This window comes from Chlorocebus sabaeus, chromosome 12 (assembly GCF_047675955.1).
Source record: "Chlorocebus sabaeus isolate Y175 chromosome 12, mChlSab1.0.hap1, whole genome shotgun sequence".
NCBI classification, from domain to species: Eukaryota; Metazoa; Chordata; class Mammalia; order Primates; family Cercopithecidae; genus Chlorocebus; species Chlorocebus sabaeus.
This window is the reverse complement of record NC_132915.1, coordinates 87,101,088-87,119,069: the sequence shown is the minus strand read 5'-3', so window position 1 is coordinate 87,119,069 and position 17,982 is coordinate 87,101,088. Positions and strand designations below refer to the sequence as shown.

Sequence of the window (17,982 nt, the reverse complement as noted above, 5' to 3'; positions counted from 1 at the left end):
TCTCCAGTTGTTCCAGCACCATTTATTGAAAATACATTCCTTTGACAACTACATCAAAAATCAATTGTACATACTTCTGAACACTGTATTCTGTTTCACTGATTTATATTCCTATCCTTTAGCCAATACAAACTGTCTTGGTTGCTATAACTTTATAATAGATCTTAAAAACAAGCGGTGTTAAGTCTACCAACTTCGCTATAAAATTACTTAGCTATTGTAGATTACTTGCACTTTCATATAAATTTAAGAATTACCTTGTCGATTTCTACCAAAAAAAAAAAAAAAAAAAAAAAGCTTGTTGGGATTATAACTTGGATTTCATTTACTAAATAAATAAATTTAGGGGGAGAAAGCATCTTAACAATATTGAATATTATAATCTGCAAACATGGTATATTTATTTATTTAGATTTTCTTTATCTTGGCAGTGTTACATTGTTTTCATTGAAAACATATTGCATACCTTTTCTTAAGTATTTGAGAGTTTTTTCTACACTACTGTAAATAGAAATATTTTTCAATTTTTTTAGCTTTTGCTGCCAGTATGTAGAAGTACAATTAACTTTTGTATATTTACCTTTTATATTTCAATCACGCTAAAGTAATTTATTCTAATAGTTGTTTTGTATATTCTTTGTGCTTAGTTTTATAAATAATCATGTCATCTTTAAAAATACAGTTTTATTCCTTCCTTTCAAATGTTATACTTTTTCTTCTTCTTGCTTTATTGAAATGGTTAAAGCAAGGGTGTCTATTTCATTTTCAGCAGTTTGACTATGATGTCCAACTCTTTCTTTTTCCCATGTTTAAATCCTGTTTGATTTTCCATTTGTATCTTACATTAAATTTGGTAAATTCCAGCCTTTATTTCTTTATTTTTATTATTCTATATCTCTCTGAGACTCCAGTGATCTGTATTTAGACTGTTTGATATTGTCCCATGGGTCCTTTAGACATGGTTTAATTTTTCTTCTCTTCGTTTTTCAGATTAGGGAGCTGGAGATTTTCTATTATTGTATCTGCAAAGCCATTGATTATTTTCTTCATTTAATTAAGCCCATCCAATGTTGTTGTTTTTTTTTAAATTTTACACATATTCAGTTCTAAAATATCTATTTGGTGCATATATATGTAGACATAGTTTTTTCCTGCCAATAGTCCTCACATTTTTAGTCATTAAAATCACCATTTCCTTTACCCAACTGATCACAGCTTTTTCCGTTAAAGTTCTTGTCTGCTAATTTCAACATCTGGGTCATCTTAGAGTTGGCCTTTGCTGGTTGTCTTTTCCCTTGGGAATGAATGAAATTTGCCTGGTTTACCATATGTTGAGTAATTGTGGATTTAACTTTGGAAATTGTGAATTTATTGTATGAAGACTCTTGGGTTTTGTTATTTTTCTTTAATGTTCGTGTTTTGTTTTTGAAGGCAGTTAATTTGGTTGGACTTCAACTGTCCTGCCTTTGGTGAGCAGCAGCTTAAATCTCCGATGTTTTATTGTCTTCAGCTGAGCTTGTCAGAGCCTGTCTTTCACATGCGTAGTCCAGAGGTCAGCCAGAGATATGGGCAGAGATTATACACAGATTCTGGGCTCCTCTTCTCTGGGTCTCTCCTTTTCTTGATTCCTCCCTCACTCTCTGCTGGCTTTACTTGATCTGGGATCCATCCACTGGGTCCTCAGTTCAGACAATGGCAAACTTACTCCTGCTGCTTCAGGTTCCCTAGCTGTGCTGTACGTGTAGCCTACCCTCAAAGGAAGAACCTTAAAGATGAGAAATTCATCCTGTGCTGGCTACTTCCTCCACATTTCAACTTCTTTCCAAAATATACCTGCTTTTATTTACTTCTAAGAGCCCTCAGCCCTATTTTTTTTTTTTTTGGTATTTTGTCCAGAATGTATCATTATCATCTGCACTAGGATAGGTCTGTTACTAGTGTACTCCTCTGTACCATATGCAGAACCTCCTCTGTATTTGATATTAATCATTTTATTAACATAGGATTTATGTTTTTATCCCTTTTCTTAAAACTTGTATTGAAACGTAAGTATTTTCTACATTATTTTATCATCATCAAAGCCTAATATTCTAACATCATTAGTCATTCCCCTCAAGTTGGACATTAAGGCGATTTTCCATTTTCCAATATTTATAAATAATGTTGCAATGAGTGTAACAGTGCATAAAGCCCATCCTGTGTTTAGGACAGGTTTCTTAAGGTGAATTCCCAGAAGCAGGTCAAAATGGATGGACATTTTTTAAGGTTCTTTTTTATATTGCCAAATTGCTTCCCAAAAGGACCGTATAAATTTGCACTGCTTGCAGCAATTTAGGAAAATGGTCATTTCATAAAATAATATCCAGACAGCACTGGATATTATTAAAGCAAGAAATAACTTTTCTATTTCAAGAAATGAAAAATTATAACCAAAAATTTATGAACACATATACACATAACATTTTAATGGCAGAGGATAGACCTTCCTGGTTCTATGGCAGGAGATTCCAGCGTGAAATAGGCATATTGCAGAGAAGACTCTGAAAAATAAAATTCCGAACAAATAATCACAGACAATTAAAAAGAGCAGGGAAATTGGGAAGCATAGAGGGAGAAGATATACTTGTACAGGAAACTAAAAGATGACAAAAAAGGCCAAATATGTGCAAGAGTTTAGTCCAAACTCATGAGAATACTCCCAGAAAGATTGAAGCTTCGAAATGATCAATGCATGGTGGACAAATTTGAAAGAAAATAAGCAAAGATAAAACATACTTTTAAAATTGCCTTTGGAACAATAAGAATAAGAAAATAATTGTCCTATTGGATGAAACAACTGAAACTTTATTACCAGATGAAAGTAAGGAACTAAGTTCATTCTGATTCTGTCAGATTTGTCACATATCAAGAAAAAAGTCTGAAAACTAAGAAAGGGAGAATAAAGATGTTCTATAAGAAGTGGAGTTCTAACACAGGAGTATTAAGTATTTACTTTGAAGTGGCTGCCTTGATTTCCATCTCTAGACCCAATCAAATTACTTCCAGGAGCTAAAATAATCTTGAGATGTTTTCAGAACCAGAAAGTTGGGTGTAATCTTGGAGGAAACAAGGCAGGAACAAGAGTTGCCAAAATTCTTTTGAAGGACAGATTTTTTCTTTTTTCTTTTTTTTTTTTTTTTGAGACAGAGTCTCCCTCTGTTGCCCAGGCTGGAGTGCAGTGGCTCACTGCAACCTCTCCCTCCCTGGTCAAGCGATTTTCCTGACTCAGCCTCTTGAGTAGCTGGAATTACAGTCATGTATCTCCACACCCAGCTAATTTTTGTATTTTTTGTAGAGATGGGGTTTCACCGTGTTAGCCAGGCTGGTCCCAAACTCCTGGCCTCGAGTGATATGCCCACCTCGGCCTCACAAACTACTGGGATTACAGGTGTGAGCCACCATGCCCAGTCAGAAGGACAAATTTTATCCAGCTTACTAATAAATGGTGAAGCACTATTGAATCTTGATTTTGATTCTCAAGAACAATGAGGTGGGTTGGTCAAATTTACATAGTTAATGTGTGAAGGAAAGTTGGGAACACCAGAAGAAGCCATCATGGGTTCATGAAGAAAAATCATGCCAGATGTACTGCATTTCTATTTGGATTGGTTTATTGCATGAGAAGATCAGGGATATATTACAGATACCAGATATCTGAATGTCTGCAAGATATTTGACAAAGCAAGGTCATGCAGCCAGTATGGAGATGGAGTTTTATTGGGAAGTTAAGTGTCTTTCTATTCCCAGTATTCCATGCTAGGTTTACCCTGGTGAGAACTCTCTGGTTCTCACAAGTATATTAATTTCTGCATGTGTTTATTTGAATATTCTATCTTCCCAATTAAATGTAAGCTCTCTGATGGCAGAAACTATTTCTGTTTCACTTCCCAGTGCATTCCATGTCTAGGCACATTATGGGCTCCCAACAGATTGAATGAACGAAGTGTGTGTGTTTTGTTTTGTTTTGTTTTTCCAAAGGGTACAATTGTAGGCTGCTTGATAGTATAGTCAAGATGGTTTACTTTTATTCAATTACATGTTCTCAAAGAGTTTTCATTAATGGTCTGATGTCACCCTGAAGAGGGTTCTCTGCCCATTAGCTGTCAAGTTTTATTCCAACATGAATGTCAATGTCTTAGAGAAGGGAATACCTAGCATGGAATATTGGGAAGAACAAGGGCCACAGTTAAACTTCCCAATCAACCCCGTCTCTGTACTGGCTGTGCAATCTTGCTCAAGACAATCCCTGAAGATATCAATTTATTGATACTTAACACATGGATATCAGCATCAACTTAATTGCACTCTTACATGTACTCAATGATTGTACCATACATAAACGTTTAGTCCTGTTGCTTGACAAGTAGCAGGCACTCAGTCGCAATTTGTTCCCTTTGTTACCTCTTGCTTCTTTTCATGTTTATTCAATTCATAAAGGGCATGTAGTCAGGGAATAGTGCAACCAGTGAGATCAGAAGATTAGGGCCAAAAAAGTACATCTTGAGAGACTAGAAGAAAGGGTTGAAATATACAGATACAATTTGGTAGTACAAAACGTTCTTTACTTTGGTTTAGAAAAATCAATTCTACAAATACATGATGGGAAAGACCAGATTTATTTGCAGTGCATGTCAACAAAGAACTGAGGGCATATTGAATGTAAGTCAGCTGCCAATAAAGCTGAAGCGGGCTTGAGCTGCCTTACTATAAGTCTCATGTTCAGAGAGAGGGAGGTGTAGTCCATTATTGCTCTCTGCGGGTCAGATCACACCTGGATTAGCATGCCCAATTCTGGACATCAAAACTCAAAAAGGACATGAGAAAAATGAACTACTTTGAAAAGAATTTGATAGAATGAATTTGAAATATGGGATGAGTATCAAAATTACTAAGATTTGAAAACAATGATGTAATATCCAGTGTTACAGAAGATACAGTGAAATACAGTGAAATAGTCACTTATATACAACTGATTGGGACAAAATTGTTATATCCTTTCAGGAGGGTGTCTTAAATATGTCAAAACCCTTTGACCTATCAATTTCTCTTTCAACACTCAGGAAAATTCTACATGGGATTGCATAGGGCTGTGTAGAAATATTTACCTGTAAGAATGTGTGATAAAATAGTGAAAAACCAGAAACAATGTAAAATTTAAACAATAAGAAATTGGTTAAATAAACAGTACATTGACATAGTAATTTTACTATGTCAATAGTAGAACTTTTCAGGCATTAGGTGATATTGAAGGTGAATACTTAATGGAATGATAATATTTATGACATATTTTATTTAACTTTATTTTAATTCCATAAGCAATCTATATTTATTTTCTTACAAAAGGAAAAAAAATAAAAAGAAGAATATCTCAATATTCAGAGAAAATCACCAGTATCATTTGGGTAAATGTAGGTATAGATACATGTATAGATGAATATTTTGTACATATAAATCTAGATGTGTGCACATATACAGACACACATATGACATGTAAATTACATTCTAGAAAAAGTTGTCAGGTATATAATTTAACCCCAATATGTATTCCTAGCATAAATAAATGTATCGTTATATATATAGATAGATATAGATACATATTTTTTACAAAATTCACACGATATGCTTGAGTTATAAGACAAGGAAACCTAGTTGTAAAAACGTATGCATATAAACACACAGTTAAAATCTCAAAATAAGAGAAGTCAGTTGGGAGAAATAAAATTTGACTTGATTATTATTTTCTTCTTTTTGCTTTTCCTATCTTTGAAAACATTTCTACAATAAATATGTACTGACTTTATAATTCAAAAATTATAACTTTTAAAGCGTATGATATAAGGAATGGCTGAAGGAATTAATAAAAATATGTAGCTTGGGCCGGGTGCAGTGGCTTATCTTTATAATCCTAGCACTTTGGGAGGCTGAGGTGGGCAGATATCACTTGAGGCCAGGAGTTTGAGACCACCCTGGCCAACATGGCAAAACCCCGTCTCTACTAAAAATGCAAACATTAGCTGGGCGTGGTGGTGGGCACCTGTAATCATAGCTACTCAGGAGGCTGAGGCACAAGAATCACTTGAAAAAGGGAGGTGGAGGTTGCAATGAGCCGAGATTGTGCTACTGCACTCCAGCCTGGGTTACAGAGTGAGACTCTGTCCCAAAAGAAAAAAAAAAGAAAAGAAATATGTAGCTTGGATGAAAAGATTGTGAGTGGGCACATAAGCAATCTTCAGATGACTGAGGACCATCATATAGGGAAGGTAACAGTCTAAGTCTACCATTTTAAAAGTCTGGATAGACTCTAGAAAGTGGAAATTTCATAGAACTTAATATATGATGACCAACCTCAGATACTCAGATCTGTCCCCTTACTCTACTATAGCTTCCAGAATTGGTTCTATATTCTCCTCTCTGCTCTGCCATTTATGAGCTATGGGATGTTGACCAAGGCCTCTGTAGTGTCTCTGACCCTCAGTGTCCTCATCTTTCAAGTGGGAATGGCAATGCCCATCTCATCCAGTTATTGTGAATGTCAAATGAGCTGCTGTGTTTGGGAAGAGAGTAAAAATATTAGCTGTTATGCAATATCTGTGAGATGTTAATGTCTTTTTCAGTCACATGGTATGTCAGGAACAGGATAGACCTAGGACCAGAGTCTGTGGACACCATACCAGCTCTTCTTCCTATTGCCCAGGTGCCATATGGTGATAACTTGGAAAAAGTGTGGATATTTTTGTAGGACTGGACAAGGAGTGTTCTGTTTACCTACTGTTGCATGATATAGCATCCCAAAACTAGTGTGTTAAAGCACCAATCTTATTATACTCACAGATTCTAGGAGTCAGGGAGTCATACATGATAAAGTAAATGTGGATTATCTCAGCTCCACAAGGACTGGACTTCAGCTTGGAAACCTCAAACATCCATGGGTAACAGACGGCTGGGGATAGAATCAACTAGAAGCTTCTCTCATGTTTTTGCCACCTGGGATGGGCTGGGATGTCTTAAATGCTGGGCTTAGCTGAGACTCTTGACTCAACCACTTACACATAGCCTTTCTATGTGGCTAAGAATCTCACAGCATCGTGGCAGTTTTCCTAAGAGGAAACATCTAGAGAGCCAGTGTTTTCAGAAAGCCAGGCAAAAACTTTATTGCTTTTCAAGTTCTATCCCTAGAAATCCTACAGAGTCACTTCCTCTGCATTCTGTAGATTTGAGGTACATTCCTAAGGCCAGTCTAGATTTGGGGGCAGGGAAATGAGACTCTACCTTTGATGGGGGAGTGGCAAAGGCCCCACTGCAAAAGAGAAGACAAGTTGGGAGATTTTGTTATGGCCCTGTTTGGAAAATATATCCTCCCACAGGGAGGAGTGGGATGTTTGAGAAGACAAAGCTTTACTTCCCTGGAAGAGTGAGTTAAGCTAGATTGGAGATCTTTTCCCTCATAAGTAGTTATTTAAGCCAAAATTCGGAGATAAATTGGGTCATTTCCTTTCTTGGGTGATGGAATGATCCCCCTCTGAGATGGTCATATTACATTAAAGGTCAAGTGAGTAATGGGTTTAAACTGCTGCAATAAAGAGTACACACTTAAAAAATAAACAAAGCTTGTATTAAGTATCTTTTTTTATTAGCAAACATTAGAAGTTCATTGGAGGAGAATTTTTAAATGCCTAGGAGCAACAATAAGAAATTTTTTAAAGCACACCCAAATCTTATCATCCAGAGAAAAATCACTATAACACCTTAATATATTTCCTTCAATATGTGTGTGCATGTGTGTATTTACATGTATTTTATATGTACACTTTAAAAACAGAATACTGTTGTTTTAAAATATGCTTTATTATATACTTCTTAAAACTTTGTTCATAACCTTAGATCATGACATCTCAGAATGACTTCTTACTTCTTTCTTCTTTATTTATTTTTATTACATACACAGAGTAGCATTCATACCAAATATGAGCAAGCATGTATAAACTTACACAAGTGGAATCCCTCTTTGTATTCGTCTCTGCATACCTTTTCACAAAAGTATGTCTTGGAGAGGTTTGTATGTCTATAATTTAGATCTATGTCACTGTTTTCAGTGGTCTTATGAAAGACTATATGCTATGATTTTTTCATCAGTCTTCTGTAAATGGACATCTCAGTTATTTCTTATTCTTTCCCTGAAATTATAAACAATCAGATTTAGCTATATTTTACCATATATAGTTTTTCACCATAAAAATCAATTTTAAAAGTTCATCATAAATCCCAAGAGTGCTGCAGAAATTTCTTCCCTGGGGGATCAGACAAACCAGGGCTCGAATCCATATCCTTCCACTTAGCTGACTGGGTGACCACAAGTAAGGAGCTCCACCTCTCTCGGCCACGTTTGGAGAAATAGCATAGTCACCTCTATGTAAAGTGTCTGGCACTGTGCCTGGCCTATAGCAGGTGCCTGATGGCAGGTAGCAGTTACAGTCAAAACATCTCCGAGAAGTGAATGTGTATGAACATTTGTGGTTAAGCTCTAAAGCTCGGAGCAATTGTAGGTTGTGTGGTTTAGGGGGTGTGGGAAGTTTACCCACTTCTGTCGTTTTAACCATAACTAGGACCATTTGTATTCCCTAAATGGTTGGGGGTCAGATGGGTTTTTCCATTTCTGAACCACATATTTCTTTATCTGGCACAATTCTGGGCAATCTAAAAATGCAATATCACTGTCACCAGCTTGAGGAAGACATGGAGCCGGAATAATTTAACATGTCACCACCATCCATCATGATAGCAAGAGCAGGCGATGGAGTGTGGAGGACTGGGCCTGCCGAGGCTGGCAGAGCAGGTCTGTGGACAGGGCAGCCCAAGCAGAGAAGTTAGATTGCAAAAGAAGAGCAGTAAGTTAACTCTCATAGGCCCAGGAAAGACCTTGTATCATCTTGCTCCATAGTTCTCTATAACATGACTTTTATGTTGTTCTGATGCCTTGATTAGCCTCAGAGCACACCTGGGTCAAATTCCCAGTTTGCCACCAAATATCTATGCCATCTAGGGGAAGCCTTTAAATATGTCTGAATATCTTCATTTATTTAGCAGCAAAATTGAGGTAAGAATTCTCAGGTAGAAGGCTTTGCTAAGTCCTAGAATGGCATGCCAAGAATATCTAAAATGCTTACCCACTAGAAAGCAAACTCCAATAAATCAGTAATTTTTGTGTGTTTTATTGATGACTTTATCTTCAGTACCTAGACAGTGTTTGGGACAGCATGGGCGCTGAGTAAATGATTGTTTAAGGAATGCATAAACAAATGAGTGAGTATTGTGATGATTTTAGGTGACCAGGTGGTCTAGGACAGACTGAATGGTCCCCTTCTGCATCCCCACACACTGGGCTAGGACTCCAGAGGTCTGAGCTCTTGATTCTTTCAAGGTGGCTGTGTAATTCTTCCACTCTGTGCCCCAACTTTCCCTCTCCCTATCTCTCTCACAGCTCTCACGTTCCCCATTTATGGTTCTATCACTAATTTTGTGATATTACCAAAAAAAAAAAAAAAAAAGGTTTCTTTTTTTATATTTTGTGAGATATAATTCACATAAGATAAAATTAATCATTAATTGGCCAGGCACGGTGACTCACTCCTGCAATCCCAGCACTTTGGGAAGCCAAGGCAGGCAGATCACCTAAGGTCGGGAGTTCGAGACCAGCCTGACCAACATGGTGAAACCCCATCTCTACTAAAAATACAAAATTAGCTGGGCATAGTGATGCACACCTGTAATCCCAGCTACTCAAGAAACTGGGGCAGGAGAATTGCTTGAACCCAGGAGGTAGAGGTTGAAGTAAGCTGGGATCACGCCACTGTACCCCAGCCTGGGTGACAAGAGCGAAACTCTGTCTCAAAATAATAATAAATCATTTTAAAGTGTATAATTCAGTGGCATTTAGTACATTCACAAGGTTGTACAACCATCATCTCTGTCCAGTTCCAAGACGTTTCCACCACCCCTGAAAGTAACTCAATAGTTATTAACAGTTACTCCTCATTCCCCCTTTTCCCTAGCCACCACTAGTCTACTTCCATCTCTATGGATTTAGCTATTCTGGATATTTCATATAAATAGAATCACATAATATGTTACCTTTAATGTCTGGCTTATTTCACTTAGCAAAATATTTGCAACATTCATCCACATTGTAGAATGTATCAGTATTCCTTTTTATGGCTGAATATTATTCTATGTCTATATACCACATTTTGTTTATCCATTCATCAGGTGATTGACATTTGGGATTGTACGTTTTGACTTGTAAATAGTGCTGCTATGAACATTCATGTACAAATACTTGTTTGAATGTCCTGTCTTCAGATTTGGGGCGGGGCATATATACCTAGGAGTGGAAATCCTGCATCATGTGGTAATTCTATGTTTAACATCTTAAGGAACCACCAAACTGGTTTTCACAATGGCTGCACGATTTTGCATTTCTAGCAACAATGTATGAGGGTTCCAATGTCTCCACATCCTTACCAACATCTGCTATTTTCCATTATTTTGATTATTGCCCACCTAGTGGGTATGATGTGGTATCTATGGCTTTGGTTTGCATTTTCTATTGACTAATGACAGTAAGCATGTTTTTAATGAGAACAGAACATTTTTGAATCAGACATAAGTCAGATTCAAATTTGGGCTCTGCCATTTGTGTAATTTTGATTAAGCAACAGTGAGATTCTGAATATTGATTTGTCCACCGATAAAATGGGATTAACTCCTACATCTCAGACCCCTTGTGAGGTGTAGGAAGGATATTGCATGTAAGGTACCTGGGGCAGTGCTTATCCCACTGTGGCATGTGTTTAGCTCATCTTCTCAATGGCTCCATCTCAGGCTCCTCAGTACCAGAAGAACCAAGGGCCCAAGGAGCAAGGATAGAAAGGCTGCTGGTTCCAGCAGATAGATGACCTCTTCTTTTCCCTTGCCAGTCTCTAACCATTCTCACTTTCTCTCAGCCCCTAAATGGAAGCATGCGAGTAGCCCTGTGTAATTAATGGCTGCATTTTATTGCACTAAATCACCAATTTTTTATTAAAATGCTAACAGAGGGGGCCCTTTTCTAGCCATCTGAATCACCTCCAAGTCAGACTGTAATTGGCCTGTGGCCCCTTCAGATTATATGGATACTCAGAGGCTATATGCCTTGGGTGGCTGCCACCTCCCCAGGATGTCACAGCAGGCAGGAGAGTCAGGGGCACCTCCAACCAGCAGCACTTCCTTCCTTTCATTCTATTAAACACAGACAAGCATCAAGTAATTGAGAAATGTGCCCTGACTCTCACTTCTTGGTCTTTGTGCAGAATGTTTACATGCAACATACTGTTTTCCCCATAATAACCATTCAGCTGAGTTCTTGTACCCCTTTTAAAGATGAGATCAGAGAGATCAAATGCCCTGCCCAAGACCATATGGCTAATAAGTGAATCAAAGAAATAGAACTCATGTCTGACTCCAATACCTTAATTTCTTTCTACTGAAGTCCATTATTTCCCTTGGCTCATGGATAAACAAATAGAGAAACTGACTAGACTCCAAGTGCCTTGGGAGCGGGGACCATAGATACTGTTGTTTAACAGAATCCCAGCTGTGCCATTTTTTCATCCAGGTCAAAAATCCAAATTGTTTTTTAAGATTTAACATTTTACTGGCAGTCGTGGCTTATTCATCTTCATCCTGTACTCAGATCCTTGCCCTTAATTATGCTCAGTAATATTTGTTGTACAAATGTGTCTAGAACTGTGTTCTCCAATATGGTGAGCACCTGAGATGTGGTTTGTCTGTATTGTGATGTGCTATAATCACAAAATGCACACTGGGTTTTGAAGACTTATGAAAAATATATAAAATATTTTAGTAATAACTTTATGTTAATTTCACATTAACATAATATTTTAATATACTGAGTGAAATGCAACATATCCTGGAAATTCATTTGAACTTTTATTTGTACCTTTTTAATGGGGCTACTGGAACATTTAAAATGGCATATGTGGTTTGCATTATATTTCTATTGAACCGAGTTTATAGACATTGTTTTTGAGCCTCAGTTTTCACTCTGAACACATGGTACTTTAATAGTTATAAGAAGGGAGTAAAGGTCAGAAGAGTTTGGAAATGGAGGCTTGACCCAAAGGGAAAAGCCTTTATAGAAACCCTTATGGTAGTTATAGGGGTGTGGTCTCTGTGTGCCTGGACATGTGGAAAGATGGGGGAGTCACAAAGATCTTGCTAAGCCTGATTAGAGTTCCTACAAGAAAACAGGTCCAGGTGTTGGAGTCAAGTAAGAGAACTGCTAATCCTTAATAGTCAACATATCAAGCATTTGTCAGCCCTCTACATCCATATGCATGCATATGTGTGTACACACATAGGCACAGACACACATACTTTCCCTGGTTGTATTAGGTATGAGGCAAGCTTTGCAGGTAGACAGACCAAATTTCAATCCCGTTTCTCCCACTTACTACCTCATGTCACCCCTCTGAGACAGTTATTCATCTATAAAACCAAAACTCATGGTACAGTCCTTATAGGATGACTGTGGACATTGTAAACAAAGTATTTGTTCATATTTTATTGTAAACCAGCATTGTAAAAAAGGAATAGATTTACCCGCCACTGTCTGAATTTGAATTGTGGTTCTACTACTTGCAAGCTATGATCCTGAACAAAATATTTAATTTCCACGTGCCTTCATTTTCTCACCAGTTGAGATGGGAATAAATGTAGTAACCTACCTCCTAGGTTCTTGTAAGTATGAAATGAGTCAATGCATGTAAAGTCTTTAGAATAGTGCCTGGAAGAGATACTGTGCTATGCCAGTGTTAGCTTTTCTTATATTAGAATTGCCTGGTGACTTTTCGGTCACTCTCTCTATCTTGCCCCAGTAGGGAAAAAATAATGTCTGATTCCTGTATGCCAGATTTGTTCACCATGGTAGGGATATACGAGGTCATGTGTTTAGGATAAAGTAGAGATTGGAAGGAAGGGAGTAAGAATTTTGCTGAAATGTTTCAAAGTGTGGGTGTGGCATCGAAGGGACTGTGAGAAGAGTCTGAGGTGGCCTCCTAACAGGGATAGACCCCTTGTTTTTGCTCTGTGGCTCCAGACACAGCAGAAAGTATGGCAGATATTTTCTGAACATAAGAGAATGACCTTATCAGATGCCTTCATTTTCCCTTTGGCCAAGAATTATGTATAGATGAACAGAAGTCTTCCTCCCTTTTTTTTTTTTTTGGAGATGGAGTCTCGCTCTGTCACCCAGGCTGGAGTGTAGTGGTGTAATCTTGGCTCACTGCAACTTCCACCTCCCCGGTTCAAGCAATTCTCCTGCCTTAGCCTCCCAAGTAGCTGGGATTACAGGCACACGCTGCCACACCTGGCTAATTTTTTGTATTTTAGGAGAGACGGGGTTTCACACATTGCCCAAGCTGGTCTCGAACTCCTGAGCTCAGGCAATCTGCCTACCTTGGCCTCCCAAATTACTGGGATTACAGGTGTGAGCCACCACGCCTGGCCCTTCTCCCTTCTTTTCTTTCTTTCCTTCCTTCCTTCCTTCTTTCCTTCCTTCCTTCCTTCCTTCCTTCCTTCCTTCCTTCCTTCCTTCCTTCCTTCTTTCCTTTCTTTCTTTCTTTCTTTCTTTCTTTCTTTCTTTCTTCTTTCTTTCTTTCTTTCTTTCTTTCTTTCTTTCTTTCTTCCTCTTCTTCCTCCTCCTCCTCTTCTTCTTCTTCTTCTTCTTCTTCTTCTTCTTCTTCTTCCTCCTCCTCCTCCTCCTCCTCCTCCTCCTCCTCCTCCTCCTCCTTCTTCTTCTTCCTTCTTCCTTCTTCCTTCTTCCTTCTTCCTTCTTCTTCTTCTCCTCTTTTTTAACAGTAAAATCTTTTAATGGCAATTTTAAAAGCCCTGCTGGCTTCTGGGGACTTCTGCTCTCTAGTAACTTCCAAATTCTCCATGAGGTCCCTGCCAATTCCATTTCAAAGCAGACCCTTTAAATGGAGAACTGAATCTGGCAGAATCTGAAGTCTCCTCATGTCTCCAGGCCCTGCTGTTAGTTGCTGGGGATTGGGGAAAGTGTGCACTAAGGCTCTGGGACAGACCTTCCCTGATTACACATTTGGGACAAAGATCAAATGTTGTTGTCTTTGTACTTTCCCACTCATTAGAACATACCGTCTCAGGGAAGGATGGGTGTGGGGAGGCAGATATTAATCTTTCAATTTTACAGAGCCTGAAACCGAGACACAGCATCATAAGTGACTAGAAATTTGAGCTTGGGCATTAGTTCCACCTGGTTTCAAAGTCCACCTTCACTCATTGTTAGCAAATCATTTTTCTTTGCTGAGCGTCACTTGCCTCATCTGTAAAGTAGGCACAATGATGCCTCCCTCCTAAGGGTAGAATGAATTCAGTAGTATGAATGAGATGTTGTGTACAAAGCTCTGAATGCCGTACTTAGTGCCTTGACACTTGAAGGATGATCTGCTCTTTCAGGGTTCACTCATGGGTGGTTTTAAGGAAAACAATGCCTATATTACAGAGAGACCGAATTTGGAGTTGGACAGACTAGCCTCAAAGCTTAACTCTCCTAATCATCTGCTGTGTGACTATACAAGTAACTTTGCCTAAGCATGTCTTTGCATCTTTGCTTTATAATATAGTTTGTTAATTACACCACTCTTATGAGTATATCATGATGATGATTGTCTGCAATAATGTCTACAAATCTTCTAGGTACATAGTAGACTGTGCAACAATGTTGCTAGAAGAATGAATGTGTAATAACCATATTGCAGAAAAAGTGTCTGCAAGTAGAATTTCTGTATACTGAATGCCATTTCACATACCCTACCTGAGGAAATTACATAATAAATCCTTTTGTGGATTGAATAACATTTCCTTCTAATGTATGTTTTTCTTTTCCTCAGTTGAAATTTTCGAATAGGTAATAGGTTTGCATGGTGCTTGACTGAAAAGATGCAAAGAGTTTATAGAGAAAAGTAGCCTCCCTCTGTTCCCATCTTTCAGCCACTTAATTCTCCACCCAGGACAACCATTTTTACCAGATTCTTAAGTCTTCTCCCAGAAAATCTATTACCGTAGATGTCTGAAGCCCCATCAATGAAACAATTTTAAAAACCAAAGTCCTTATTTTCCTGTGCCCATCTACTCACACCCAGTATCCTCAGAGGCTCTCTCTCCTGGTTATTTCTTCTCTAGAGTAAATAATTTACCAATCCTTTAATCCCTCTCTTTCCATATCCTGTCTTTTTTTTTTAGCAATTAAAAATGCAGAAAGCACAAAGATAAAAATAAAAAATACCCATATTTCTCTCTTTGGAATTAATGACTATTAGTATTGTGACACAATTGCTTTTAGCCTTCTTTTTTATCCTTTCTGCAATCTGTCGTTCACAGCATATGAATGCATTGCCCTTTTCCCTCCACAGTCCTCTGAGTTTGTCTCTGAAGCACCCTTTGCACTCATCTCCTCCTCCCACCCTCACTGCACAGGCCCTCCTGCAAGCCCTGACCTCCATTCACCTGGGTGGTCACTGAGCCTCCTGGCTGCTTCCCCTGCCTGGCACCCATCCTGCAGCCTAGGTACCACTGGCGTGTTCTTCCTTGTACACACCATGGCTGGTCAATTCATGCTTTTGCTCTAGAACCTTCCATGACACCCAAAGTAAAGTTCCCTATCCTCCGTTTGGCACCCAAGTCCTCCCTCTGTGTGTCTTCACAGTCATTTCTCCACTTAATGGTGCCTCCGACAGCCCACATGGCCCATTCCTGAGGGTGCTCAAGCTGGTACCTCTGCTGGAACTCCTTTTTCTACCAGTGCAGCCCCACCCATCCTTCAAGACCTGACTTAAATCTTCGCTCCTACATAAAACCTCCTCAGACCCTCCGTGTTGAAATGAATGGCACTCCCCCATACTCCTAGCATCTCATTGAGTGGTAAACAGAAGCCATGAATTAGGTTTAAGCCTCCTTAGGATTCCATTTGTCCTCCTGACTAGCTTATGATCCCCTGCCTGGCAAAGACTGAGTCCTATTTATCTTTGTGTCTCCAGCGTCTTGCTCTGAACCTGGCATATAGCAAGCACTTGATTGAAATGTGGTTAAAATTAAGTTATCTAGAGTGTTTTCTAGAGTGTTTGTTTATCACCAAAAGCAACAATAGCTATCAGTTATTTAAGACGTACTGCGGACCAGGTATTTTATATATTACATCTCCTTTAATCTTCAAAGCAATCTCACAAGGTGAATAGTTTTATCTCTATTTTAGAAAGACAGAACCCAGGGCTCAGAAAGGTGTGATTTCCTGTCAAGGTCACACAGCCCAGAAGCTGCTGAGCCATGCTTGGACCCAAGATCTGCTTCACTGCAGAGCATGAACTCCTTCCATTCATCATACTGACTCCTGGGTGGCTTGGGATTTACAGAGATGTCTGGGGATGGGGTTGCTGATCTCTGGGATGGTTGAGGAATCTCACAAACTTCTGGAGGCCTGAAAGGCTGACTGATAGATTGTGCTTCCTCACAGGGGGAATCAGCTTTGGGAGAGCCAAGGGGACGTCGGGCTCTGAGGCAGACGATGAAACGCAGCTGACGTTCTACACGGAGCAGTACCGCAGTCGCCGCCGCAGCAAAGGTAATAGTGTCCTTGGAAGGTTCTGGAACCAGAGTTTGTAGAAGGAAATCCTGGAAATCAAATTTTGTGTTCCCTAGCAAATCCTAAATCTCCTCTAACCTGGTCCCAATCTGGTTAAAACTGAGCTTAGTATCTGCTCCCCTGGCTATACTGGTGACCTTCAGTATATCATTTTCTCGACTTATTCTTAATTTGCTTTCTATCCTACCTTATTCCTCAAAAAATATTGTGGATTTTTTTTAGTTTATGCAGATTTTTAAAACTTCAAAACAGGAAATGAAATAACTAATCATATTAATATGAAAATAAGAGTAAGGAAAATTATTCAAACCCAGGTTGGGTTGATGCAGAATAATTCCTGCCATACTGTTTTGTAGTTCTTAGAAGAGGCTGGCAATTTAAGTAAGAAATTCCTGGCAGCCAAAGTGTAAAGGGAAACATACTCAGAAATAAAATGTATAGGGTTAATGGGAAAGAATCAACCATTTGTTCAGGAAATTTTACTTACCAGACCAGAGATAAAGTCCTCTACTTGGTATGTATGAAGAAGATACCATGTGACTTTCTAGATGGTTTCTTCAACAGATAAAATTCAGTATTGGTGCATAATTATTTCTCACAGTGTCACTCAATGTAGGGGAATGGCGAAATGCTGAAGCAGGACTCCACAAAGGTCTGAAACCTGTGGCCAAGATCCATCATTCTCTGATTATTCAACGTGCTCTGAAGGGAAAACATAGCATATTTCAGGCAATTGCCTGTGAATGTAATTCCTCATCTTGGATTGTCCGTAAGGACAAGAGAGCAGCCAGTCTGAGACTGCATTCTTGGAATAGACCCTCCTGGGGTGCAAACATTGATTCTATGCCAGTGATAAAGGGCAGATCCATGCATGGGCTTTAACCACCCACTGAAAAGAAGGTCCTGTGACACAGGTCATGTGGCAGGGTACCTGGCCCTCCTCTCCTACCTCCACAAAGAAGTGGGCTGAGAAGTAGCTGGGGCAGGGAGAAGGAGGAGGAGGAAGCTTTCTCACAAACCATTCTGCATGCATTCTATCCATGCACAGTGGACATTGCAAGAGTACAGATCCCCATAGCTTCTGTGTGCTCCTTTTGCTCGTAGGCAAGTTATTTACCTTCTGTATGCCTCAGTTTTTCATCTACAGTATGGACCTTGTAACTGCCTCATGGGGCTGTGGATGAATTTTGGTTAAGCTATGTAAAAAATGTATCATGGTGCCTAGTGTA

General features: G+C 38.9%; 1 protein-coding gene across 4 annotated transcripts in view; it reads left to right on the top strand.

Annotated features, from left to right (window-relative positions):
* ASTN2 (astrotactin 2) overlaps positions 1-17,982 on the top strand; it is a 987,199-nt gene that overhangs the window by 310,691 nt on the left and 658,526 nt on the right. For all 4 annotated transcript variants that reach the window (XM_007968251.3, XM_007968252.3, XM_007968250.3 and 1 more), the window contains one exon: positions 16,625-16,732. In XM_007968251.3, coding sequence (XP_007966442.1) covers positions 16,625-16,732 — 108 coding nt within the window. The remainder of the gene's footprint in view (positions 1-16,624; positions 16,733-17,982) is intronic.